Source organism: Balearica regulorum, chromosome 17 (genome assembly GCF_011004875.1).
Source record: "Balearica regulorum gibbericeps isolate bBalReg1 chromosome 17, bBalReg1.pri, whole genome shotgun sequence".
NCBI classification, from domain to species: domain Eukaryota; kingdom Metazoa; phylum Chordata; class Aves; order Gruiformes; family Gruidae; genus Balearica; species Balearica regulorum.
Window position 1 is genome coordinate 10,063,435 of NC_046200.1, and position 27,371 is coordinate 10,090,805.

Consider the following 27,371-nt stretch of genomic DNA (forward strand, 5'->3'; position numbering starts at 1 on the left):
AAGGTCTCACTTGGCTAGAGAGTATCTGGAAGCAGGCACAGTACCTATGGCAACCAGTATAAAAGTAGAAGTCCAGTGCAGTCACCATAACAGACTTCAAACCTTTTCTGTAAGCAAAGAAGAATGTCACTTATTGTTAAAATCTTCTTTCAAAGAAGCCCAAGACACCCTGCTGACAGGCTGAACCAAGCATAATTTAATCTTCATGAATCAGAATAAATACTGTAGCTGTTTCCTAAGTGGGAAAACAACTGGGGAAAAAAGGGAAACTGGTAGGGTATGTTACCTTCTCTTAAGAAAGTCTTAGAAGAGATGTGTCAGTCCCATTTCTATGACACATGCAACACTAATTACCTAGCCTCAGCCTACACAGGCTAGTAGTAAACAGCCTTAGAACTTCTTTGCTACGGGCTATTTCTTTGCAAAAAAAAAAAAAAAAAAAAGGGTGTGTTTTGACCACAATTTAAAAAAAAAAATAAAAAAATTAATGCATGTTGTAACAGTGCAGATGAGGCATTGTAGCTTCACTACCAGCTAGTCAGATCACCAGTGGCTGGAGCGTGGAGTTCATATCCTCCAGCCACTTCACGGTAAAACACAAGCCTCATTTTAAAAAACTTGAGTACAGACAAAAGTAGTAAGTTAAAGAGTAAAGCAACACTTCTGTTAATAAAGAACACAAATTTATATGCCATACTCCTTGAAAGATTCCGGACTGCTGGACACATACAGTATTGTTAAAAGGAGCTATGCAAAGCTTCTGTTGACATACATACCTGTGGGCCAAAATAAAGTTACACACGGAAGTAGAAAGGAATTAGATATTTTGCATAGTTTAGACTTGACATGAGTTACAGAACAGAACTTCTCTTCTTGTTCACCTTGTTTCTCTTCTGCAATACAATTTAGTTCTCTATTTTATTTCACTTTAAAAGACCAGCTGTCATGTTTTCACAGCCACAGTGTATTCACGTATCTCAGATCAATCATTAGACTGTTACTGACCCCTTACATATCAGCCTTCAGAAAGAAAAGACAGAATATACACGAGTTTCTTCAGGAAGCAGAAACTCTAGTAAGATCACTTCTTAGTTGGTTTTATTTGGGTCATTAAATCCCCAGCACACTTGCAGTGAGCATTGCAAACACATTACCAGTTCAAAGATGTCCCCCGTCTTTCAGAAGTCTCTAGTAAACAGCTTTGCGGGCAAGCAGAAAGCATCTAGACCATCAAAGGTCAGGCCACCGCATCTCATCGAGAGCCTCAACTATGACCATGCTTTTTTCAAAGGCTTGAAAACAGATGACAGACTTTCTGTTGTGCTCTATGCCCACAGCTTGCAGCAGCTCTGAGAAAGCAGAGTAGTGCAGCAGATGGCAGACTCCGAACAGCTGCTCTTCAGCACTTTGAGCAGAGAGAAGCAAGCTCTCTGTAACCTGGTGGAGAGTGGTACAAAGCCTCACGAGGACATACCAAACACCCAGTGTTTATGCAAAGCCTTCTGAATTTTTATTTACTTTTTTTTTTTTTTGGAAGGAAAATAATTCACATCCTACCGCCCCAAACACACAATTCTCCCACAGTACTGTCAGGAAATCTGTTTGTATAAAAAGAAGCACAAGAGATTACTAACTGTATTGGCCAAGCTGTTGATTGCTCGTCACCTTTGAAATAAAAAAATTAAAAAAAAGTTACATTATGTTCTTTCTAGATAGTATTACCAAAGTCATGGCAAAACTGCAGCAGTGGTATTGCAGGCAAGAGCACCACTGTACAATCCTCTTTTCTTTCAGAGTGTGCGCATATACATATATATATGCATAATGTTGGGGAACAAAGAGGTTCTATATCTGCTAGCAAAAGCTTATAGCATAACTCAACTGCAGCTGACTTATATCAGAGGGAAGATATATTTGTGCACTTACTTTCTACCCAGGCTGTGTAAGACCAGATCACATACACAGCACAGCTTTGCCAGTAAATCGAAGTTTGTCACCGTGGACTCTGTGTGTTTCCAGCACGTTACAGCTATATCAGCAAAGCGGTTTTAGTGCAGATCTGCAAATGCTAGCAGTTCTCTAGTAAGTGAAAGATCCTCTCATACTGCCAAAATAATAGCAGGTCACAAGTTTCCTCATAAACAAAAGCTGCTTGTATTCAGTATTTTTTCCCCAATCCACTACTTTTATTTCCCTCTCCCTTTTTTATTCTTATAATCAACTACAGAACGTTTCCACTCAAGTGGCTCTAAGCATCAGTATTTGTTACAGCAGCACCCAGAGTTCCCAGGGTGATGGGGACCAGAAAAGTACAAGTATGTATCCATTGAGGAGAAAACATCTGACATCCTACATAGGAAGTTGTTTCTTGTGTTAATGATATCAGGTCCTTACAGTAGATGAACAAGATGGAATCAAAACAAATATATAAACAATGCCACGCAGAATTTCAATCTTTTATGTTTCCATCTTTACATGAAGCAGTTTTTTCCAGATTTTCTTCTGAAACTATCAGAAGCAGCAGCTTTAAAATCCAGAATCCATCTGTTTAGGCCCTTCAGTCATCATCGAACAGTTTGTACAGAAAATGTGCAATGGAGAGTCACCTGCTACTTCTATTTCATTCTCAGCAGGAATTAAAACCACACAGCAGAACAGGAGAGGCTTAATCCTACAAAAGCAACTTTTCAATTAAATCCTAAACCTGTTGCTTCAAAATTATTTCTTATCTTATTCAAACAGCAACAGAAAGTGTGTTTCACACAAGTTATGAGAGCAAAATATGCAAGTTCTAGGGAAAGACAATTTCAGTTTTCCAAGCAGAACCAAAGAAACAGATTTAAACACCAGCAAGCCAGCCCTAGAAGATTGCTCATCATTATAGATTTGATCTTTTTTTCAGCATTTCATCAAGTTTTTTCTCTCTTCTATTGCAGGCGTCCCCATACATACACTTTCTTTTTAAAGGCAAATTGATTCTTTCCCAAAATTGCTATTGAGACTATCTTGTAGCAGGGAAAACTCCCTGAGAGTTTTAAATTAAGAAATATATTCTGGAAAGCAGTTTACTGATCACAAAATTAACAGTTTGTCTAGCCTCTATATACTGTTGAAGGCAGGTCAGAACTGCCAAAACCTTTATTATCCAGACACATGTACATGTTTCCATGTGTGAGCTGTACATCGTTTCTCTCGAGCTGTGTGTCATCCTGCTCCTGCCATCAGCTTCCAAACCAGCAGAGGACAAACCACTCACAACAGAAAACAAGCTAGTTTTGACCGCCACCCAAAATTACCAGAGCCAGTTTATGAACCATTTGCCAAATTAACTAGTAAACAGCAGAAGTGCCCCATTCCTCTTGTGCATTAACTTTATCAAGGCTTCCAATTCTAACATTATTAATCATAAACCAGTGAGAACACTGGCGTTCCTGAAAGTAACCCTGTGCTTGCTTTTGCTACCGAGCACAACTGGTCCCATGAAAACTAGAAAATTTGTTTGCAGGCAATCACACATGAAATTCACTTTCTTGTCTGAAGTGAATGGATCACTGATACTGTAAATGTGTTTCTAGCAATGTAGTACTACTGCATTACAATAACATAAACTAAGTGGTACAAATAAGGAAGTAAGTTTTAGGGGGTTTATTAAAAGCAGAGGCACAGCAGACAGGGTACTAGTAATTTCCAGAGGAAGGGACTAAAAGGAGTTTTAAGAAGAGGCTGAGTAAACCAGAGGCAAGATAAGATTTTTTTTCCCCTCTCTTCATGCTTACATCACATAACAACATCAAAATACCAGAATTGCTGAATTAAGTATTCTAAAAGCAGGGAAATACCGAAAATAAGGATGCCAGGGCCACACCTTGGGTGTAGGCATTATGGTGTAAAACACAAAGACACAAAACAGGATGCTGAGGCAACCAAGAGATGAAACACAGTGAATCGTTTGGGAGGGGGCAGAACAGGAAGCCGAAGTCTCAGCTGTTATTGTAGCAAAGTCTCCTCAAACAGGAAGGCTGCTGGAATTTCACATTGTTCTTTGGTTATGTCACAGGATGGTCACACAAATTTCAGCTCCTATCAAGGGAAAGGACAAATTTCTGTATTTTGGGGTCTGTTTCTATCTCATGTTCTGTTTCTGTACAAGTTAGTAAAACTCCAGGTTAATTTCTAAAGCTTTGGAAGTAACTAACAGACTCTTCATTCACATTGACTCATTTCCACAGATTTTCAGAACCCAAAAGCATATGTTAATTAAAATTCCGCAAAACAAGATTACTTAAGCCTGCCCTAATTCTTCAGAATTTAGCTTCATACAAGGCAGGCAGTTCCATTCATTTAAATGAATTATTCAAAGTAGAAACATCTGCAAAGCTTCACCAAATCAGTGATTTAAGCGCAAGTCCTGCAGGAAGCAAAAGTGGTTGGCCATCTTAGCCGGTGTTTGGCTATGCTGGCTGCATTTGCAGAAGATCGTAAAAATAATTCATTTTAGATTAGTAAAGACTGCTTCCATATAAGAGATGGGTGTAGCCTTAAGGAAGCAATAGCATTCAGAAACTTCTCGTAGGACCTAACAAACCTTATTCCTTACCCCATTCTCTTCTCAACAGCAGGAAGAATGATTCTCCTTGCAAAGACACAAAGATTTATGCCTCTAAGCAACTGGAAGAACTAGCTAAACATCACCATATGTTGTCTCATGAGCCAAAGACATTGCCGGACCTTTACTGGCTTGGGCCCTTCAAGGCATGACCCACATGTCTGTGTGGGTGCAAATGAAGTATCTGACAATGCAGAAATAAGAAGCAGAACTGTGTGCCAAACTCAATTCCCAATAACACTTTGTTCTATAGAGAAATTGTTCATCATTACTAATCACCATGTAAAATAAATTCTGTGATGCTGGAGTGTTAAAGAAGTCTCAAACTCAGGAAATACAGAGCAAGCATCAATGCCAGAAGTCAGCAAGGTACATCCAGTAACATCTGCATAGTGTTAAACCTGGCTATATTGACACTGTAATATTTGATGTGCATATTTTCCACTGAGCTGCCATCTGTGTGTTAGGGATGTTACCATTATAGCCTGCAACAGCAGATCACTGGCTTTAAGCTACAGTGACCTCTCACGAACTCGCTTCCTAATCTGGCATCACTTCTGCATCTTCAACAACTTTTACACAAACATATAAATGTCTTGTGTCATCCCCTCCCCTTATCTTTCCTTTTCTTAAAACCTTTAGCATCCTTCTTTCTCTTATTTCCTTACATTCCCTCATCTATTTTATTGAGGACGTGGGGGATTCAGATCAATTGAAAAGTTTATTTAACCTTTGAAACTGCATTTTGAATTGATCCACATTAGGAAACAAGGGAAAGAAAGTGTAATGTTCGGCAATTTCTCACACAATCAGAGACTTTAGTTTTGGTCCTTAATTACGTGGATTACGAGAAGAGGGCCTGCACTTTCAAAATACCGGATTCCTGTCTTGGCCTTGGGCTCTACCCGTCTTTTCCTTTGTATGAAAGGACTTAGTCTACCCAATAGGAAACTGCAGCCTTTTGCGATTGCAAAATGAGGTTTCTCTTTGTCACAGGAGTCCGAAACTGAGCTGTAAGTCTGCTGGGATCCCTATATTTGACACTTCAGGTATGCTGCACTACACCCAAGCACATAGATTCACACAGGGTTGCTTCACTCTTTTGCCTGCAGGCAGCCAGGAGAATTTTTAAAAACACTTGCCTATGTATTTCTGTTTCCCAAGTACATTTTGTGAAAAGAAGTGTTAATAAGTAGATTGCTGCACTTTAATTCTGCTTTGCTTTCTTTAGCTATCTTGCCCTTTTTTGTTGGTTTTTTTTTTTTTTTTCCCCAAGCTCAGAACTTAAGAAGCTCCACACAGCAGGCTGTCTAATCAGAACTGGCTGCAGGGCAGGTATGTGAAAAATGCAGCTTCTGACAGGGCAGGCTCCTTTCTGTGTAAACACCAGAAGTGACAAGTGAGATGAAAGCATTGCAAAAGCAGCACTCTTTTTCTGCTTCCACCTGTTAATATGCCCACTAGAGAACAACATAATGTTAGCAGATATGTAACTCAGAAATACTGCTTTAAAAATCACTACAGTTTGAAGAACCTATCCCATATTTCTACAGCTTCATACCTTCCTCTAGAAAACATTACCCTGGCCCAAGTGGCAGATGGGTTGCCATATGATAAGTATTTGTTGAAGACTGGCATTACTCTGTTCTTTAAAGCACTCCTCCAGAACCACTCTTGCTCCACAGAGTTCAAAGATTCAGTACACATGATGAATTTGCAATCTCGTTTAGGAATGTGACAGCTGTGTTTTGTTCACAAGCAATTTAGTCAGAGCACAACTAAGTAATTCAGTGATCAGCTGGGTCTTTTTCAACTACAGCCTAAAAAACTTACTGGTTTTTGTATCCATTTCTCATCTTTCAGTTTAGGCACACCATTTAACTGAAAGATGTTATGTCCAGGAGCATCTCCATAATATAAAGCACAGAAGTAACTTTTTTTAAGGCAAGTTAAGTACCTAAAAAACACCTCTAAGTTTTGACAACAACAAAATCTATTCAGTGTTCATAAACTCAGCAGATGGTAGCTAGAGAGACAAGGAATTCAAACCCTGTTTTCTATCTCTTTATCAAATTCCTCTAGTATCCAGGTAACATTCAGCATATACCTAAACAGAACCAGTCTCCCTCGACTCCCTGTCTTCACTAGTCATCCCCAGTACCACAGCCCAAAGTCAGCTCTCTGCTTAAATTCTTTTAGACCTTCCACAATCCCTGTTCTTGACTCTTAACAAACAGGTTAACAAAGCAGACCACGGTAGGAACTTTTTAAAACCCAGACTTCGCAGGCCCTGCTGCTGAAGTGTTTCCTGAAGCAGACATGACAGTATCAGGAAACAAGAGGTCAGAGCAAGACAACTTGTTCTTGGTGGGGCACCAACTTGCCAAAAGAAGTCACATCCAAATTCTTAACAATGTTAAATAAGAAGCCTGATAAGGATGAAAGTCATTAAGATGCGTCTCCTGAAATCAGGGGATGACAGAAACATCACTGAAAGATGAGCTGCTTTTTCCAGTGATGTTGTGACTATGCTCTTGAAGTTTTGACAAAACATCAACTTGAGAAACCCATGCAAGCACATCCTGTTCACCAGGACAACTCAAGAGGGCTGGGAAGAGCGGCAAAGGAGCTGAATACTCCTCTAGCTGGCTTGCCGCTTACACCTGACAGCCCTGCAAGGCAGGTTGCAGCTCACCGACTCCCTCCCTCTCCAGACTTTCAAGTAGATCCACACAGGTGCCCTTAGGGGCTTGAATTCAAACTATTGGCACTTTACCACAAGAATCGCCCTATCACGCTAATTACAGGATTGTAATTTAATCTCTCGTGCACCAAGAGTGGGAGAGAAGTATTTTTGAGAGCACACAAACATTACTATAAAGGCACAGATCTCGGCAGAAGGCCTGTGACAGAAGCACGCTATTAAAAGCCCAGCTTTCAGGCGAATTTTCACAAAAACAATTAAGAAGGGAAAATAAAAAACCCCAACAATTCCCTAGGAGCCGTGGGGCGGCTGTCCTCGGCGCGGCCCGCGGCAGACGGCACCGTCAGGCCCCGCGGGCCCGGCCGGCGCTGGGAAGTCTCCTCAGGAAGCGCCTCCCGCCGCCTGCACCTGCTCCGGCCGCGCGCGGGAAGGGGCGCTCACCGCCCCGCTCCCCTCAGCGGCCCCGCGCCGCCCCCCCTCGGCGCCAACTGTCAGCGCGGCGCCGCCCCCGAGGGGAGGCCGGCGAGAGCCCCCTGCCCGCCCGCCCCGCCGGGCTCTCACCTGCCGCCCAGGAGGCTCCTCGCCCGCTCGGCCAGCGCGCCCGGCACCTCGGCCTTGCTCAGGGCGCCGCTCCCCGCGGAGCTCCACGGCAGCGGCTCCCCCGGGCCCAGCGGAGACGGGAAGTCCCTTAGGAAAGAGCTCAAGGGAGACCCGGACGCCTCCACTTCCAGCGCCATGGCGGCGCCTCGCTGAGGCGGGCTGCCCGGCCGCCGCCGCCGCCGCCTCGCCGGGAGCGGGCCAGGCGCCGGCGGGGACGGGCGGTGAGGGGGCAGGCCGGGGAGAGGGGAAAGCGAGAGGACGAGAGCGCGGTGGCGGCTCCTTTAAGAAAGGCGCAGGGGCGGGGCCAGCCGGGGGAGGGGTGGTCTCTGGGCCGAAGGCGGAGCCAGAAACAATGTCTGGAATGCGGGGGCGGGGCGGCCACGTGGCCGGACGGGCGGGGCGGAAGGGGGGCGGGGGCGGGGCCAGCGCCGGGAGCCCCCGCGGGCACGGCGGGGTTCCGGGGCGGCTGTTGCCTGCCTTCCCCACCCGCAGAGAGAAGGGCTGGAATCTGTTCACGTTTACAAGTGACATCTGCACCGAGCGCTCCTGGCGCTCAACGCTTACCCATCCTAAAACACTAACAACTTCTACGTAAAGAATTACAAGTCACACACAGAGGTACGTGCAGACTACACACTGCATGTCAGTGTTTCACTCATCTTGTTACTCACAGTCTCTTTTAGTTTCCATTCTCACTGAAATGCCTGTAAAAAAAAAGGCTTCAGAAGACCCGATTCTGTAGCCATGCCAGGGTTTTTTTTCTGTGCATAATTCATCACAAAACACCCGTGCTAGCGTTCTAAACCTTACCACCAGCAAAAATACGTGACACCGTCACTTAAATAGACCGCTAGCTAAAGGTATACTGGTTTTGAAGAGAATGATGGCAAGCTGACCTGTGTCTCAAACTAGTTGTAGTCAATAACCTACTACAACCTTTTCTTGCTCATTTAAGAGCAGCTCTGCCTTAGAAAAGGGAGAGTGTCAGTAAACTAGATGGAACAATCTTTGTCCCAAGCTGGAATCTTTCAGGAAAAGAGTGAATGAAAATCCTGAATCCTAGACTCAAAAATAATACAGTATCAAACCCTGCAATGAGGTTAGTAGGACATGACATCTGGAATACTTGCACTACCCTCTCCCCTAGACCTTCTGGGCCTCTTTAGGTACTTACAGCGTATCTGCTACAACCTCTCCTCCTTGCCTGACGCAGAGCTGTGTAACACCGTAACTTTGCTGAAGTGTGGTACCAAAGCACAATGCTATTCACATTTATCTCATCCAACCAAGAAATGGCAAAAATCTTTCCCACTTTGTCTACTGGCTTTACTGATTTTTAATACCGTATAACATGAGTCATTAATTTGGGAAGTGTTAAACAAACAGTTTTATCAAGACATTAACCTGAATATTCAGTTTGGAAACCCAAACCAAAAAAACCCCAAACAAAAAAACCCAACCAAACCTCCAAACTCTTTCCCCAACATCTTTAATGCTATTTGTATTTCCCATCTCCTCCTCGATATTCAAACATCTAGACATGGACAGGTGACGTGATTTATCTTCCAAACAGTAGCGGTTTCCAGCATACACAACTAGAAATACCTTTTTACTTCAAGCATTAAAAGAGCAATAAGGATTCCGTCCTTATATTATAACATCTTCCAGGGGTAACTGGATGTAATGGAACATTTTTAGAGGCGGAAGGAATAAATACCAGATGCTGCAAAGCCAGGACAGAGAACACATTACCCAGAAGCACCCGTATGTGTTCAGTGAAAAAAACATTGCTGCAAGCATTTGCAGTACCTTCAATTCCTCGTTTTCTCCTTCTCAGTTCTACCTCTGGCTGGGTCTTTTAAGCAATACTATTAAAAGATAGTTCATGTTTGAGCTGTAACTGTATAAACATTTCATCAGAAGAACAGGCTTGGGGCTGTGGTGTTTTGTCTGTGTTCTCGTTCAGTAAATGCACACACTGTGCCAATTAAAACAGCAGAGTTATACATTACCTTTTGTAGGGACTTGTCTTTCCTTTGTTGCCAGCGAATCACGTGTCAAGTTGCTCTCTGCATATTCTGTTCAAATGCAGTAGCCTTTGCACCATATAAAACTGCGATGGCATCCTCCCATCCAACCACAACTAGCGCTGAAACTGTTTTGGGGGTATAGATGATACAAAATGTACTTGGATCAGATGACCAGATGTGATCAGCTATGCGCATATGGAAGGAACAGAGAGAGCATTATATATTTGTACAATTACATTTTGTAATGCGGTGCCCCATGCCGCAGTGGTTAGACACAACTCCATGCAAAAACATCAGGACGCCCTCCTTTTCATGACAAAGCTAACCAACACTGAAGTGGTAATTCGGGGTACAGACAGTACGAACTGTATTTGATCAGGTACAATCAGCTGTGTGAACACAGAGGAAAAGAAGAGCATGGGTATGCTACCTGACCTCCATCGGCAGCAGGAGGTCTCATTTAACTGGGGCCCATTGACCAAAAGATACTAATTTGGCTGCACACACCATAATTTGAGAATCGCTGCTCAATGCAGATATTCCCCTTCACGTTTATAATCTCCATTTCACATGTCTCTTGGCATTACTCTCTTATGCAGCAGAGTGACAGATTTGAAGTAGTGCTCTTGCTACCGCAGATGTAATTTAAAAATCTGACAGCTACTTATCATTTATTATTTTTGAAGATTCAAAGTCAGATGAAGCAAGTCTCATTCCATACCTGAAGACTACAGCAGCATTAACACTGATCTTCATCGGCTCTTATATTCCCAGTACTCGTATTGCTGACAAAGGCCCCAGAAATGACAGACAAGGGCAATTTCATACCCTATCAGCCACAGGTACGTCTAGGTAGACTTCTTGAGTCTCCCTACTGTTTGTGAGCTCTATTTGGACAAATTAATTCCAATTAAAAGCTTAAAGGATTACTCAGTTAACTAACTGATCATCCAGAAGAATTTGTTTTGTGATTAAATCAAGATGTACCACAATCTAACGTGTTTAACTTTTCTAAGAACAGGAAAACCATGAAGATCAAAAATACTTAAAAATGAACTGAAAGGGAAACAAATTTTTATAAGAAGTTTATTTTTCTGTTGTGTGGCCATTATACAAAGTAAGCAGCCAGAGCTGCCATTTTGTCCTTGGGTTTCTTTGGATTGAGTCTTCCTCCAGGCCTCCGGCCTTTACCTCTTCCTCGACCTTGCCTTTTCCCTTGTCCCCCACGGTGCATGGGGTGCCTCATGGCTGCATGCTTCAGCTCCACCAGATCTTGAAACACAGGATCACAGAATACGCAGCCCGAATGCTGGGTCTCATCACCAGGTAGAGGAGATTTAGCTTTGTTAAAATCTACGTCCACAAGGGCTGCATCACACAAGTCACAGGTCTCCGGTGACACTCGGACTTTGTGGGCATTCTCAAAGAAGTGCACAATCACGTTGCATTTGTTGCAGGCCATCTTCCACTTGGGACCTGATGTTGAGTCTAGCACCAGAACCCCATTCTCACATTCAACACACTGCCCAATTCCAAGCATGCTAAGAGAATGCTGGCACGTGGGATGGGTGCATTCATTACAGCCCATTCCTGGTGGAAGAAGGATAAAACCATGCCACGAGGAACCCTTTGTATCACTACCCAGTTTGGAGGAAGTGAAACACAGAATTCAAAGACAGCTTAGTATATATTACAGGTTTTCTAAATCACTAAGGAATGGAACCACTCCCCAAATGGCAATTTGCCTTTTCACAGAGTCAGAGTAATCCCTTGCTCAAAAATTTTCCCAGAATGGCTTTCAGAATAGCCAGATAGTGCCACTGTACAGTATGGGCAGTTTGGACATATTAGTGATGAAAACCAATTATGCTTTCAATTAAATGTATGGCTCCTAACTAGCCACTATTTTATGCTTGCACTACACACTGTTAATACAAGACATTTTTTAATTAAAATATGATAATAAAAAGACACCAAAAAGCTCCTGATACTCAGAGCTTTGAAGCATTACTTCAAGTAAATTTTGATCTCACAGTTACCAAACTAAATGCAACTTTTACCCCTTCTAACATCCTTCAACGGCTTTTGACACACCATCTATCTCAGTATCAAAACGCTCTCAGACCTGGCCTTAATCTATAGTCCTATTCATAGCGAGCACACTTCAACTTGCAACATGTCAAAATCTCAGTGTCCTTCACTGCATACCTAGTGTTAGGAAGGTCACCTACTGTACATGCATGTAAATTAATTTCTTACTTTTACAAAGAAAAGCATTCAGAAATGAGTTCACTAATAAATTTTGGTCAGCAAGTTTGACACGAATTTTAGGTATCTGTAATCTAATTTGAACAGCACTTCATACTAACCAACACTGATTAGAAGCTACTAAAAAGCACACTGCATAGACTGCACCTAATTTATTTCAAGTGAGGTTGATCCCTACATATTTACAGAATTCCTACCTTTTTTCATGTCCCTGAAGGGAGGATGGTTGTAACAGTACGGACAGAGTGGGTAGCTCTTTCCTCTGGATCCTGATGACCACAGCACCAGCTCAAAGTCATCTAGGGGGCAACGCAACTCTTTGTAGAGTTTAATGGTGCCATTCTGTGGGAGACTGTAGGTGTCATCGCAGTGAGAGCAGTGCAGACGACTTGGTTTGGCCTGGAAATATAATACAAGTCTCCAGAACAATTGTAGTGACAGAGTTCAAAACTTGCAGGAAATCCAGCCAGGGCTGCTCTCTGGTTTGTTCGGTGTGGGAAAACTCCATCAGGCTTTTTGTTTTAGAAACACACTCGAGGACCACATTTGAATCCAACTTCAATAATGGCAAAGGGGTTTCTACTCAATGTCCCCCAGAAAGTGAAATTTAAATTACAAGCATGAAGTGAACTTACCTGAATATACTTCATGAAACGATGGCATTTGCCACAGCGGGAAAGAGGTTTACCTGTGGCAGCTAAGGGTGAAAAAGACACTTCCATCAGCTCATCCATACCTGCGGAAGAAATAATTGCATTTATGTTAGAATTCTAGCTCTTTGGAGGAAACCTTCAGCAAAATTGTCTACAGGACCTGTGAAGAAGTGGGAATGAAAATATTTTACTCACAATGCTCTTCCTTGTTTAAGGAGACTTTTTAAATACACGACATTTTGCAGTTTGCACGTACACACACAGGTAAGTAGTTCAGCTAGTCTGAAGTTTTTGAAAACTCACTACTACACAGTCACAAAATAAATGTGAAGTAGAGTTTTGCAGCCATGATTTAGTCCATTTCCTTTTGGAGAGCAACTTAATTTGACTGGAATCTTCCAGTCCTGACACAACTTTTCAGTAAGCCTAAACCTCTGAAAGGAACCTAATATATTAAGTATTTTCTACTAGCATCTTTGCAAAAATTAAGTAATTGTACGGAACTCAACATGTAAAAAGTTTTACCTGCAATAGAATCCACAAAATAGTGAAATTTCCTTTTGAAAATGTCAAGGGTGTGCTCCAGGACCTGATGATAATTCGCTTTACCCAGAGCTATTAAGTTCAGTTGCTTCTCTACAGCACTGCGGATTGTAGGAAGAACCAATTCTGCATCTAACAGAAAACCAGAAACAACAGCAACAGAGAAGCAGCAATGAAAGATCAAAAAATGGGTGTAGGAAACCGTCCATATGTACTGCCATCAAAATAAACAAGTTTGAATTATTATAGTCTTTGGAATTAGCAATACTTTCCTAGATGCATTACTTCAGACAGAAATGCTACTTATGCAGTGACAACAGCCCTTGACATACTGAAGGGAAAAGAAGGGAAGAGGATGAAAAGGGAAGAATATTTAACTGACCTATTTTGTAATAACCATGAACCAGAACAATGCCAAGGTTTGTAGGCTTTAGTCTCCGACCACTCTCCACTGTGACATAGTTTCGCTGGCAAATGTTGTTAATGTGGACTGGAATACTTGCATCAGTTCCTGCCACGCAAAAGAAAACAACATATCCATCCTGAACAAAACAAAGTTTTCACTGAATTAGTCATTTCTGACTTCTCTGGTTTTATGTCAAATTATAGTGCTCCTGAGACTGCTTAAAATTCAGATACCTTTTTACTGTTACCCAACTTCCAGTGGGTAACTTCTCTCTCTAGTAACTCTTAGTCCCTTGCAGTTCTGAGAAGTCTGAAACGTGTTTTAACCTTAATTCTTTCATGTCTTCCAAGGAATTACTATTGGGAAGACACCTAATCTCACAATCATTTATTCTGGAAAAACACAGTGGAGTAAGAGACTATGTTTCTTTTGACTGGATAAATTTAGAAAAACGCATTGAAGAAAACAAGTCAGATTAAAAAAAAAGAAGTAGAACTGTCGTAAATTGTATAATAAGATATATAAGGACTATTGGAGCCAGCAAAGGTGAAGCAAGCTGTAAAGACAGGAAGTCATTCCTAAGAACAGGGAGGTGCATTCTTCCACACAACATCATCTCTTTCTGAAAGGACATTGCTTTGGCCAGAAACTAGGCCTACGGATAAGAAAGGGAAAGGAGTGTCAGCAAAGAGACAATCTACCATCTGCTAAGAGGTACCACAAGCATTGTGGTTTGGAGGGGAAAAAGAAATCGTTACTGTACCTATTCAAATGAATACTGAAAAGTCATTCCCAAGAGAGATAGTTCAGAGGAGCAATTCAGACTCTTTGCACTCCTGGTGGATGTATTTAAGGGTAATGTAAGTTAAGCAAGTTCCTACCAATGCCATGCTTTTCCATCAGAGTGATGAGTTCTGCTTCTGTCAGGTAATCAGGAGGACTCGTTTGCTTTTCCAGCAATTTTATTTCACCAATTGGAAAAAGATCTCCTTTCTCACAGTGGGGAAGGCTCTCTTCTAATGGGATGCTGTGCCACGGCATAATTTCTGTGAACCCTGGAGGTAAAGAAAGAAAGAAACAAAAATAATGAGCACTTATCTTCACAGCTTTCAAAAGGCCAAGGTATACATTTCTAATTTTAACATGGGCCGCATTATACAGACCAAAGTTAAGAGACTGTCTGCCATACCATGCAGAAAATATCCGAGGCTAGGAATACTGAGGCAATACAGTATCACAAGATGGTATCTCCCACTAGACTGCATCAGATCTATTTTGTGTGTGACTTAAACCAGGCTGATATACGAAAAAAAAAATAAACACGTTCCTTGAATGAAAGCACAGTGCCAGAATGGATGGGAAATGTTTTATATAAAAAAAAAAATGCAAATAGTAAATCACATTAATGTAGTAAAGACTATCGGGCCAGCTTACCATAAAAATCTCGGTGGTGGTACTACATTCTTTTTACAGAGGCACAAGAAAAAAAAATCTGCCTTTGTGTAATTCAACCCTCAAAAAGGCATTTGCTTTCTGTAAAAAGACTGGTCTTCAAACTGACAAATGTGGCATTAAATATTTGAGACTACTACATGCAAACTAAGACTTTTTCTATTGTAATTGAGGTATGAAGACAAAGATTTGGTCTCCGGTCTTGGTAGCTCAAAAAAGGTCTTCAAAACTGTACTTGTGCCCAAAGCTTCACTCTTATATCCATTCAATGAATTAATGGGGGGGGGGGGGAAATCTGCAGCTAACTACTTACTTGCCAATTTGTCTTACCTGGTGAAGTTACCACTTTTCCAATACAGGTAAAACGTTCAGGGCCAATACTGAAAGAAATGGTGGTTTGTAGGTACTTGCAATCAGCGCTGACAGTGGCAATGAAATGCCTAGTTATATACTCATATAGTCGCCATCCATCTCCACCTGAGGATAAACAACGTCTTACCCACAAAACTCAAGTCCTGCAGCTCTACATAAAATCTGCACAAAAAGGTACCAGATTTCCACAGGTATCACAGGAAAAAAAAATGGTACCTAAAAGCTTGTAACATTCAAAAGTCCATCCAGTTTCCCCTTTAAAATTTCCTGCCTATACACACGTCATACAGACATGAGCTGCGTGCAGATGCTCTTGGAGAAGGACTGCCAATTTAGCCAGCTCATCTCCCAATTTTTCAATGTGTTTGAATGGGAAGAAAAAAGTAGAAAAGACTTTTCTTTATTGCTTAAAAAAAGACATATGAACATAAATAGAGATCATTCTATAATGCTGCTTATTAATATGCATTAGATTTCAAAGCAAAGTTTCCTTATTCTTATATCTACAGGTAGGAAATTGAATAGTCAAAAGGTTACACTGCTATGAACAGCTTCTAATTCTTAGTCCTGTGCTTTGCATATTTCATCTTGCTGTGTATATAAAGAAAAAAAAATCTTACATGGTCATTCAGTATCCTATACAGTTACTCAAAAATTTAAAGCATGTGTTTTTCTATTAGAGACTATTTCACCAATTCATGAAAATCAGAAGTTATCAGTTTTCTACAACAACCTTAGCTATTCCTAACAAACAACACAATATATTCACTACACTTTCTTATAATCTCAAAATCCTTGTTTGAGGGATCACAGTGTACAGAAAGTCAAATGTTACATTTTAATATAAACCCCACTAAATTAAAATGCAGTTGAAGCTTGACTTTCAGCACAAAAATACAGCAGAACTTCAGTACTTGGAAGCTACTATTCTGGGGGAAATTTCTCCTGGAGAGAGTAGGCATTAAGTTCTTGACTTGGCTATTCCTTTTTCTTAGCGGTACTATGGTGGTCCCTAGGACCAATTACTGAATAGCAGACCAGCTCTGAACTTCACTGTCATCAGAAGTTTAAGTTAGGATAAAGCCTGCTCTCTCTTCACTTCCTGCCAAATAATTCTATTTTCTGTTAAAACTCAGGGATTTTCAGACTGGCTCCTATACCTCAAGGAACTAATTTCCTCACATGGTGTTCCAACAGAACTGAATTTGCCTGTACCTAATTCTGCTTCTGTTGCAGCTCTCATGGGGGTGATGGGAGGATGGTCTCCTGCATCATGGCCCTTCCTTGGACGATTAATGCCTTCAGATAGCAAAGCTTTTACCTGGGTGAAGGAAGAGAGAGAAAACAGGCTAGCTGAACTGGATAACAGGTCTCTCTTAGCAGGTTAAGAAACTTTTCAGATCAAATCCATAACAATATAACATTCATAAATGAAAGCAATTATGGATATTTATTGTTTCTAAAGACCTACAGGTCATAATGTACCAAGTAAAATATGTTCTAAAACACAGACTAGAGAATGATCTGTTAAACAGTACAGGTATTGCTTCATGTACTCACAGTTTCTGCCCAGTAAGGATTATTGGCTTGTTGTCTCAAACATCCTTTCAAGTCAAAATTTTCTGGATAATGAGTGGTTTCTGTTCGAGGGTAGCTAATATAACCCTGAGTATAAAGACGCTCTGCTATTTGCATGGCATGTTGTGGACCCATTCCTAAGATAGGATAGGAGAAAACAAAAATAATTTACACATCACTGTGATTATGATTTGTTTGCTGTATCTGAAAACATACTTTACAAAGCTTTTACATAAATCACGGTTTGTCCTTTCCATAAGACTTTTGTCATCTTGATCTTACATGACATTTCACTTTTGACAAGCTTTCTAAACTTGATCCTTCCCCCAAAATGATGTATTATAGGGAGAGGACAGTGTCAAACTACATTTGATACATCCTTGATTATTTCATCTGAGAAGCCAAAATAGTTTGCTTTAAAACAGCGTGAAAATCTGAACTTTTACACATACCTAAAGCAGCACTGGCCACTCGTAGCATTTCTACCGTGTTCAGAGCCAGTGGTCTCTGCTTCACCTTCTCTTTTTTACTCACAGATTCTACCTAGAAAATAGCATTTTCCCAGTAAAAAGTTCTGAAGTTTGGTAACTGGTAAATGTATAATTTCTATTATGCCTATAAACATGTGGCATACCTAACATTGCCTATTCTTGTCATACCTGGTTTGTTTTCTTAAAACAGTAACCACCAACATATTTTTACTTCAGGAAATCTGACTAGAGATAATTTTACCAAATTCTAACTAAAGTTATAGTCCTAAGGTCCCTTTGTGTTACAGAATAGATCAGGCCTACACCTGGGAATGCAGCAAAGTAGCTTATTGCTGTCTTTACTTCCCATTTGCCTCAGCAGCACGTAGTTTCGATGTTACAAGGATTTAGTGCTTATTCCAAGTAACAGTTCTAACTATAAGGATCCAGATTTTTTAAAGCTTCATGCAGTCTTTGAACATTGATGGCTATAAGCCATTAAATCCAAACATACTGTCAAACAAGTATTGAACAGAGCAGAATTAGAAGTTAATTGGCTATAAAGACTGTACCACACGCATGATTAAAAATTTAAATGCAGAAATATTGCCATATAAGTAATTAAATTCTGATTTACACAATGTCTCATGGGAAATAAGAGGTCTGCTTGGAGAGATCTGAACAGTATTTCTTAGCAGGTTTAGTAATGAAGACTTCCTGTCATGAGTGATGATCATTTCCAAAGTCAATATTAAGAAGAGGCTTCTGCTGAGATGACCACGCTAGCATAATATGAACTACAACAAAAAAATCTCTCGCCCTTTATTCTCATTTACACAAAGGTGAATGGAGGGAAGAAAAAAAAAAAAGATACAGATATTCTACACCCTTCTTTAATAAAAACAAAAAAATATGCAGCAAATGAAATATTAAATGGTATTTCCTTTATATGAAATATGGCTCTACTGACACTTCGCAAACATTCCTACCTTTGCTTCTTTCACCATCTTTGTTATATTCAGAAACATTTGAGCAATCTCACGATCAAACACCCTCACTCTATCCCAATCCAAAGTGAGAGAACTTTCTTTTTCAGGGTTCACCTAATGGTCCCAAAAAAAAAAAATCCAACTCTATTACTAGAAGTATGAGAATGCACATTTCCAACAATAATCCAGCAAGCAAATCCTAGCAATACCTGTACTAGGACACAAATGCTTCAAACATGCAGTTGTGCTCTTTTTCACAGGGGCTTTTGAGAAAGAGCATGTACTTTCAGTTCTGGGGTCAAGGGAATGACTGGAATTATTCCTGCAGTTAACTGAAACACTTTTCTTATTTTTAGTGCTGAGAACAGTAAAGGCTGAAATGGCCAGAAATTCAAAGTTTACTATTTTGATTTAGCAAAATCAATCATTTGTATTAAACTGGAACTAGGTCATGTTTTAAGTCTCATGTACAAAAATAAATATGAAGCAACCAATATGAGAGAGCACAAAACTGTCTGCAAACAGGCACCAAATATTTCCTAGCATGACATATGAGATGCATCAGAAAAGAGATGACAGTAGACACCAGATTTCATCTTTTGTTTATTTTAAAATCTAAAAGTGGCAACTTTTTACCATCTATCCCCTAATTGTTTAAAAAATCCATGTGATCACAAGCAGTAAAACCATGTTGGTTTGCTCTCAGAGCTTGGACAGCACTGAGGCTATAAAACTGCTATAAGCTGCCAAAGTAGTCAGAGGACTCAATTGCCAATTAACACAATGAGCATTTTATTTGCTTTAAAATTCCAATACTCAGCAATGCCAATGTTTGTTGGCAGCCTAATTAATTCCTGGATTCAAATTAACAACACAGTCAGTCCAAGGACCCCAGGGAACAAAAGAAAACCATTTTGGCTGAGTCTAAGCTTAGATGGTTAGCAGTAAAGAATTCTTATAATCAGCAGGCAATAACCACTTTAACACAAAACTGACATCCTGGAATCTGCTCGAGAGAGAGAGTGGTGACACACATGTGAACCAAATGAGAACACATGAGTAAATTTTGTAGGCATTGTGAATTCTTGTCAGCAGCTACAAATTTATGAATGAACAAAATGAAAATATAAATGCATTTCTTTGGTAAAAACATAAGTTCCTCACATACAAACAAGAATTGTAAAACTTACTTTAGCTTGCAGCACCCAGTAAGTCTCCGGCTTAAATGACTGGATTTTGTCATGCCTTTCAACACAGAACCCAAGTGTTGGGGTCTGACATGGCCCAAAGGAGATGAGGGAGCTGTCTAAATTCCCATATTTCCCCTGAAAATATTTAGTCTGAAACCTAAGAGTAGAGGTGGGGGGGGAACAAGTATGTTAATATTCTCATTCCCTTGAAAAGCAAGAGTTTTCATTAACTTACACACATAAATATGAGTAATCTATTAAATCATTCAGGCATTAGGAAAAAGCATTCTGAGAACTATCACCTCTTATAGCTCATTAAGTCTAATTACTTTGCCTCACTGAATCCTGTTTATTCCCAAAGAAATGTGGGAGAACATCATAAAATAAGATCATACCATAGTTGCTGCTAGTACTTTACCTAGCTCAAATCCATAACACAATTTTTTATTTCTTTTTACTCGTCTGTGCATAAAATTGTTCAGTTTGGTGCCGAGCAGAATTAGCCAATAGAGTTCCGAGACATACTTTGTGGACAGAGAACTATTCCCGAACCTTTCATAAAACTGTCTGTAATCTATGCTGTCACCTTGTAAACGCACAGCCAATTCTTAGATCCAGCTCCTGGCGGGCATCGACTGAAAGAGCTTCATTGCGATTGGGTTCTCCCAAGTGATTCATGGCATTGCAGATGTCCGTGTCAGTAATAGAACTGAATTTAGCTCTATAAATCGTCCTTTCGGTGCTACGAGGTTTGTTCATAACAGGAAGAACAGCATCAAGAACCTAATGAAGATCAGAAGCATATTTTCAGAGTACTTGAAAGGTAAGGGCTTAAGTCAGTTTTCCTCTCCAAAGAAAAAAACCCCACTCTACAAAAAATATTTGCTGATATGTAACTACTTTCTCAATTCAGTAAAATAGCCAATACACTGACCGATAAGCAAGAGCAGGAGTTGTCTAGCTATTCAGAAGCATATCAAGAATTAGCAAAACTGAAGGATTTATTTATTAAACAGCAACTGCTGGAAGTGAAGCACTATTCTTAACTAAGCGCAAAGAAATTCACCAGTGCAGCTGCAGCACCTTTTGGTGAATATGTATCAGTTTCTATCTGGGTTTATTCTACGTACAGCCAGGGCCCAGTTATGATACAGTGGTATTTAAAGAACTTAAAACAATTACTTGATAAAATGGGCTTTTTTAAACAACCCCCCCCCAAAAATACTCTTCATGTAGACTTTTGGGAATAGGATATTAAAAAAATCATCTTTGCATGCCACAGTTTTAGTTCTGTAAGTTTTATGTGCAGAGTTCAAATTCCTGTGGTAAGCCTACACTTAAAAGCAGCCTCTACGCTCAAAAGTGTCTAATTGCTTAATGAACAAAAGATAAGAGAGATCAAGTTTTATAAGGACAGCAAAATAATTACTCCAGCTGTGAAATACAGACCAATTCTCAAAGCACTGGAATGTTTGACTTAAATGTTTGATTTAAAAGACCTTATTGTTCATCTCAGATGAGCAACAGCTATGAAATTGATTTATACTCTTTAACTGACATGTTAAGAGTTCAAAAGCATGTGAGTTTTTCCATCAGTGCCCGCCATGCCTTTAAAACTTCGTTCAACTAGTTTGAATTTTACTGTGTATCCATAAAACAATATGTTGATAGTATTGTATATCACAGACAAATATATTATGGTACTATAAGTCTTAAAAATTGAACACTTACTTCAAAACAGATGTTTTCTCCTTCCTTATCACAATCCAACCACAAGACGATACAATCACAGCCTCTTCCCTCCACCTGTGAGAAAAATTAGTACAGTTCTTCAGCAATTCAAAAATAGACCTATCTCCTCACTAACTGTATATTTTTAATTTCTACTTTTAAGTACTAGAGAAAATTTATTTGGTGCAAAAAGGATTAGAAGAACATAGTAGAAGTGACAAGAAGTCTGCAGGTACTTAACGGTTGAAGAGAGAAGCAAGCTGTGCTTCACAGGACAGAAGTCTGCCTACAAGATGCTTTTCTGCAGGAGCTCAAAAAAAAGAATCAGCATAGCTCTATAGCAGTGGAAGTCTCCTAAAACTGCCACAGTTTGTGTGCGCTGCCTTGGGCACAGTCCCTTCCCCTTTCTGTGCCTTAATTTCCACATCATTAAAAACCCCAAAACAATTTCCTAGTTCATAAGGATGCCATGAAGTCTAAATTTATCTGACAGAAATCAGTTTTACACCACACATACTTGACTTTCAGAGAGTACTACTTTGTACAAGCAAACGATCACTTTCCTCTCAGAGGGGTGCATATGAAGAGTGAACAATAACCAACATAGACTTATTTTAAAGAAGGTATTTACAAACGATGCCTTACACTTGCTATTCAAGCAAAATATGCATCCAATGCTCCAATTTTGAGAAGCAGGATACTAACAGTCAAAAAAACTCACAAGGCAATGGCAAAAGTGAATTCAACAAGGCAAAGATTTCAGACAGCATAAAACCCAGTAAAATTAATAAAACAGATCTAGCCTTGACAAAAAGCTGCTTCCTGCAGGGAAGAAAATCCTTATTTAGGAACACACTCATTTCTCTTCAACCCTAGAAGAACTCTAGCATATTGTACAGCGTATTACTAAACACTGCCCACTTTTGGGAAGCAGGTGAACAGACCTACTAAATCAAACATTCAACAACTTCCAGCGTGAGAAACAGCGCATTCACACAGCCTGTCTGCCCTAGTAGAGGGAAGATGTAACAAATGTTTTGAAGGACATGGAATGTTCTGGTATCACCCTCCAACAGAACCTGTCTGTGGTGAAGACAGACTCAATTTCTTACACTAGAGTGAAGATAACCAATCCACTCTAAGAGCTGGGAGAGGCTTATACTTCCGGTTCTTAAATAAAGCTAGCTAACCTGTAAGAAGTTTTTCCTCAATGCAAGGCTAACTCATAGCAAAATGCTACACTGCTCTTTCAAATTTATTAATAATTTTTATTGCTTTCCAGAACCACAGAATAATTTCATTTATTTTTCTTGACAGGATAAAAATAGGTCTCATTGCTTCCTCCAACAGAGGAAGAATAGGAACAATGAATCATTGAAGATGGAATATGCTCCAGATGAAATAAAGAAAAAGAACGCAAAGGGGAAAAAAAAAAAAAGGTATTTCTCAAATAAATGTTGTAAGACGGAATACCTGTAAAAACTTCACCATGGTCAATTTGGGATTTGCTTCTTTCTTTTCTGTGGGAGCTTTGCTAAAAAGTTCTGCTGGATCCACCTTGTCCCAGCTATTATATTTTCCTGCAAAGCAGAAGTATATTAAGCTGAGCTCTAAATATACATTAAAGAAAAACCCCAAAACCAACCAGCAGCAAGCAACATTACTTTTGAAAACACTTGACTTTCAAGATTTGTTTTGGAAAGTTTTCTACCCTAATACACCTTGCTTTACTGTGTATCAAGGGACCCCTTGGCATTATGTGAATTGCAGCTATCATTTTGAAACATATGAAGGGGAAAAAAACCACTACACACCTTTCAGAAATTTTAACATGAGTTATTAACACACCTTCTGTTTGTACAATTAATTGATCAGGTGAAGGCGACTGAGCTATTTTTCCTTGTTGTCACAGTACACATATGATGTGCACGGTGTAGTCTGTTTTACTGTTCATTACTTATGGCTAATTATGTCTCAGCCCTGTTATGCCATGGAGCATCCTGTGTCACCTTCCCGTATCAACACATTTGTTCGTTTCCATTTTTCTGAAGTAATCGTTAGCAATATTGCTTAGCAAGTACATTAAATTGCACCTCTTCAAAGCACTGTGTAAATAACTAAAAATTTAGTCCTCAAAACTTGTGAGATCGTTATCATTAGAAGAAATACAGCAGTCACATGACTAGTCCCACACTTCAAAGCAAGTTAGTGACAGGATTCCTTGAGCATGACCCTTACCATGCCCCTGTTTTGCAGTGAGGCACTGCAATGCTTTACAGATTATACCTCTGGACTCTGTGCTCCTTAAATCACGTTTCATCCCAAGTACCAAAAGACTTTTACAGGCTAGCAAATTGATCTTCCTCTCCGTTCGTTTTCCAGGGACATAATTCAGGCACAGAAAACGTAAATGGTATATGCCCAAGGTCATGCAAGAGATGAGCCAGAGAACTAGAAACAGAAATCAAGAACTGCTCACCACAAGTGATCTTTTCATCCTCCTTTCCTCTCTAGTTCTAACATTCTTCCTGAATTATTTCCATAATGAGTATTTTCCTATTAGAAGTCCTCCACAATTTTACAACCCATATCAGTTAAAACATTGTATGAACACATACCTATGAAATCCAAAGTCATGACATGACCGCACACAGATGTCATCTTGAAATGGGCGCTCTGTCCTATAAACGATCCAGTGTATTCATGCACAGAGCATGCACCGTTCAGTCCCTTGCGAGAGGACATGCTTCCTGTGAAAATAACATCATAAATACCAACGGGATTAAAAAAACCTATTGAAATAAGTTACTCGGTGTGAAATGACATCCCCCTTTTCTTAGATCTTATAGCTAGAGCCTTTCTAATCACAAAATTCTAGTCATTGATCAAGTTTTTATTTCAATTAATTTTTTTAAAACATATTTCATTTATTTGAAACTATCCATTATCTTCTCCATCCCTTCCCTCCCACCAAGAAATCCTTATGAAAATACAGCTAGTTTTCTAGACCAGTACAGTGATAATCAACTCATTCTGCTTTCCATGTGATTTATGAAATATTTACTATAGCTTCAAAAATCTCAGAGCACCAACTTGCTACCTGATTAGCACCTTCTAGAAACTATATACACTAATACACACTCCAGCTACATAAAATATCAAAACCAGATTCCTTTATTCTTGAATTGAATATGCATCAGCACATAAAAATAACGTGAAGTGCCAACCAGTTATTTTATGAGCTGCAACCTGTCCTAAGCCATCATTCCCAGGTGGCAGCTGCCCCAAGACAACCAAGTAACTGCCCGGGGTGTTTCTCAACCTCACTTCACCTACAGCAAAACCTGGTAACTTCACATCACGCAGTTTGCCTCTAGGCAACTAACACACATCTCCTCCATTGGGTTGCGCGCTGCAGAGCACTTCGACTCTGCCACTGACAAAACCACAAGCAGAAGACACGAACCGCCATGCCCTCATTCCTACCCCTGGAGAGGATCTTGGCGATGGACTGTGCCAGAGAAGGCTTCTCTGCGACCATTAAAACCGTCTTCATTTTCAGCTGACGAGACGCAAGGTGCCACTGGGCTTACCGGGACGGTTTGGGTTTACTAGAGACCGCTGCACGCAGCTGAGGAGCGACGGCCAGTCCTCAGCCTGAAGAGAGAGCACAGCACAGGTTTACCACAAAACCACTTCCAGCAAAAAAATAACTATGAAAACTAGAAAGATAGCGACAGATTTTGCAGCTCCTCGCGGCCGGGGAAAAGCCTCCCCCTCCCCTCGGGGCTTCGCAGCTCCCGGTGCCCGGGCTCGCCCCTCCGCCGCCGCGCCACACCGCCGCTGCCTACCCGGGCAAAGAGACGGCACGGCCGCAGGACCGCTTCGATCTGAGTTTTTAAATAACCGCCGGGGCCTGCCGGCAGAGCGACGCCGAGAGGAGCCGCGCCGCCGCCCGTCCCGGTGCTCCCTGAGGGGCGAGGGAACCGCCCGGCGCGCTGAGGGAAAGCGAGGAGCGGCCGCGGCCCCGCTCCGCACCTCAGCAGACGGCCGCGGCCCCCGCTTGCGCTGCCGGGTCACGGAGCCGGAAAGCGCCGGCGGCCCCACCCCTCCGCGGGGAGCGCGCGGCACCCCCCACCCCTTGCCGGCGGCCGCCTGCGCGAGCGCCCCCTGGCGGGGCGGAGGACCGGCGGGGCGGGACGCGGGCGGGGCGCGCGCGTCTCATCCATATCTTTTTTTATCCCCGGGGCTTTAACAAAGCCCGAGCTCACAGCAGGAATGGGTACTAGATGTGTAACCGAACACAGGAACAGCAGAAAGACGTTCCGCCACCGTTCCCTGCTGAAAGCCCGTGCACAACGTTCTGCCCCGGGAAGCGCCAGGCCCATTCCGTACTCGCTGCCTCACGTCAGGCCGCCTGCGCGCAGACTTCTGCTCTCCCTCCAAGTTTGATCGTTATGAGAGGTGCACACAAAACAGGCACAATCCAACTTCTCTAAGAAAACCCACGCACACAAACTGTAACTGCCTTTTTCAAGCAGCTTAAGTCAAACCTGTGCACAGCCTGTAATTCAGTTTCTAGTTTCTGCGGACTTAAAACACTACGAATAGTCTCTGCCACCAACAGCATCTCCTTCAATGCAAAGAAATTTGTCTCTAGGAGTGTTGGGAGCCGCTGAGGTAATGGAAATCATATTGATGCTTTGAATAGTCTTGAATTTGTACAATAAATTCTTGGAAAATGCGGGTTTTGCACGTTGTATTTTAGTTGAATGTTAATTTCCCACTTGGAAAGAAGAAGAAGGGAAAGGAGAGCGGGAAGGGAAGGCCCAGGCTGAAGCGCACCCTGCCCTCACCCCACGTTTCACCGGGAGGAGGCGAGGGCTGCCCCAGCCAGGTCCCATCCTGGGGCCGCGGCTCTTTTCCCCAGGGTTGGGGGGCAGCAGGGAGGGGCCCCTTGGCCTGACTGCCACCCCCTGAGGACTCTGGGCCCTGCTGAGGAGGTTTTGTCAGTGGATCAGGGCAGTTTCCAAACTCTCTTGCAGCTTTCAACTCTTCCACACCCCCTGGAATCTTTCTGTCAAGGAAAGCGCTGAAGATGGAAGCCCCAAGCTGATGAGCTTTATAAGCCCTTCGTGGAGGAGCTCAGCTCTCTATTTTTACCCCTCTGGTGTGCATCGATCATTGCCAATGTTTATGGCACTTCTTTTCCAGGAGCTGCTCAGTACCATACAAACCCAAAGAGAAGAGATTGGGAAGCAGCTGGGATTGGGACATATATCAACCTCACGCTGTCTGGAATAAAAAGGAACTAATTCACTTTCAATTAGATTAGTAGACAATTAATATATATTAGAGTTATCAGTGAAAGAAAAATAAAAACAAAACCAGGGCTTTAAATTCTTTGGCAATACTGAAGTTAGAACTTGTTAAAACAAATGTGTTCTGCTCTTTCAATGACTGGTTCCCTTTGACATCTGGGGAACATCTGGAACAGTCAGGATGCAAGTTAAAACCAAGCCTTCAGATATGTCAGATACATATTTTTCAATTTCCTCTACTAAAAGCCCTCAACAAAATCCAACATTTCTTTTCTTTATGAATGTGCAACATAACGTGCAAATTCAGACTTGTACCTACCTGTGAAAGCGCAGTCGGGTCTCTCCGATACGTAGCTGAGGGACTGTGGGCACTTCGAGCCCCCGCATACCACCGTGTTGGTACAGGCGCGTGTGTGGCTGGTTCACTGCGCCACACAAAGATTTTCCCAGCCTGAAGG

The 27,371-nt window shown here is 41.3% G+C and overlaps 2 protein-coding genes across 3 annotated transcripts in view; both read right to left on the reverse strand.

Annotated features, from left to right (window-relative positions):
- The window catches only part of PPM1F (protein phosphatase, Mg2+/Mn2+ dependent 1F), a 28,717-nt gene extending 20,513 nt beyond the window's left edge, over positions 1–8,204 (reverse strand). Inside the window, exon 1 of one of the 2 annotated variants that reach the window (XM_075770182.1) lies at positions 7,872–8,204. In XM_075770182.1, coding sequence (XP_075626297.1) covers positions 7,872–8,047 — 176 coding nt within the window. In that variant the 5' untranslated portion in view covers positions 8,048–8,204. The remainder of the gene's footprint in view (positions 1–7,871) is intronic. The other variant, XM_075770183.1, reaches the window with a different exon arrangement.
- Positions 8,205–11,012: 2,808 nt separating this feature from the next.
- TOP3B (DNA topoisomerase III beta) lies at positions 11,013–25,656 on the reverse strand. The gene is made up of 18 exons (XM_075769888.1): positions 25,444–25,656; positions 25,079–25,249; positions 24,211–24,342; positions 23,066–23,172; positions 21,593–21,667; positions 20,448–20,644; positions 19,862–20,018; positions 18,672–18,785; positions 17,665–17,755; positions 17,195–17,349; positions 16,850–16,955; positions 15,593–15,739; positions 14,692–14,865; positions 13,787–13,915; positions 13,387–13,536; positions 12,844–12,944; positions 12,406–12,607; positions 11,013–11,530 (listed from the first exon to the last, which is right to left on the reverse strand). Exons 2-18 carry the CDS (start codon positions 25,146–25,148, stop codon positions 11,049–11,051), a joined length of 2,589 nt encoding a protein of 862 aa, XP_075626003.1. The 5' UTR covers positions 25,149–25,249; positions 25,444–25,656; the 3' UTR covers positions 11,013–11,048.
- Between the last annotated feature and the right edge of the window lie 1,715 nt (positions 25,657–27,371).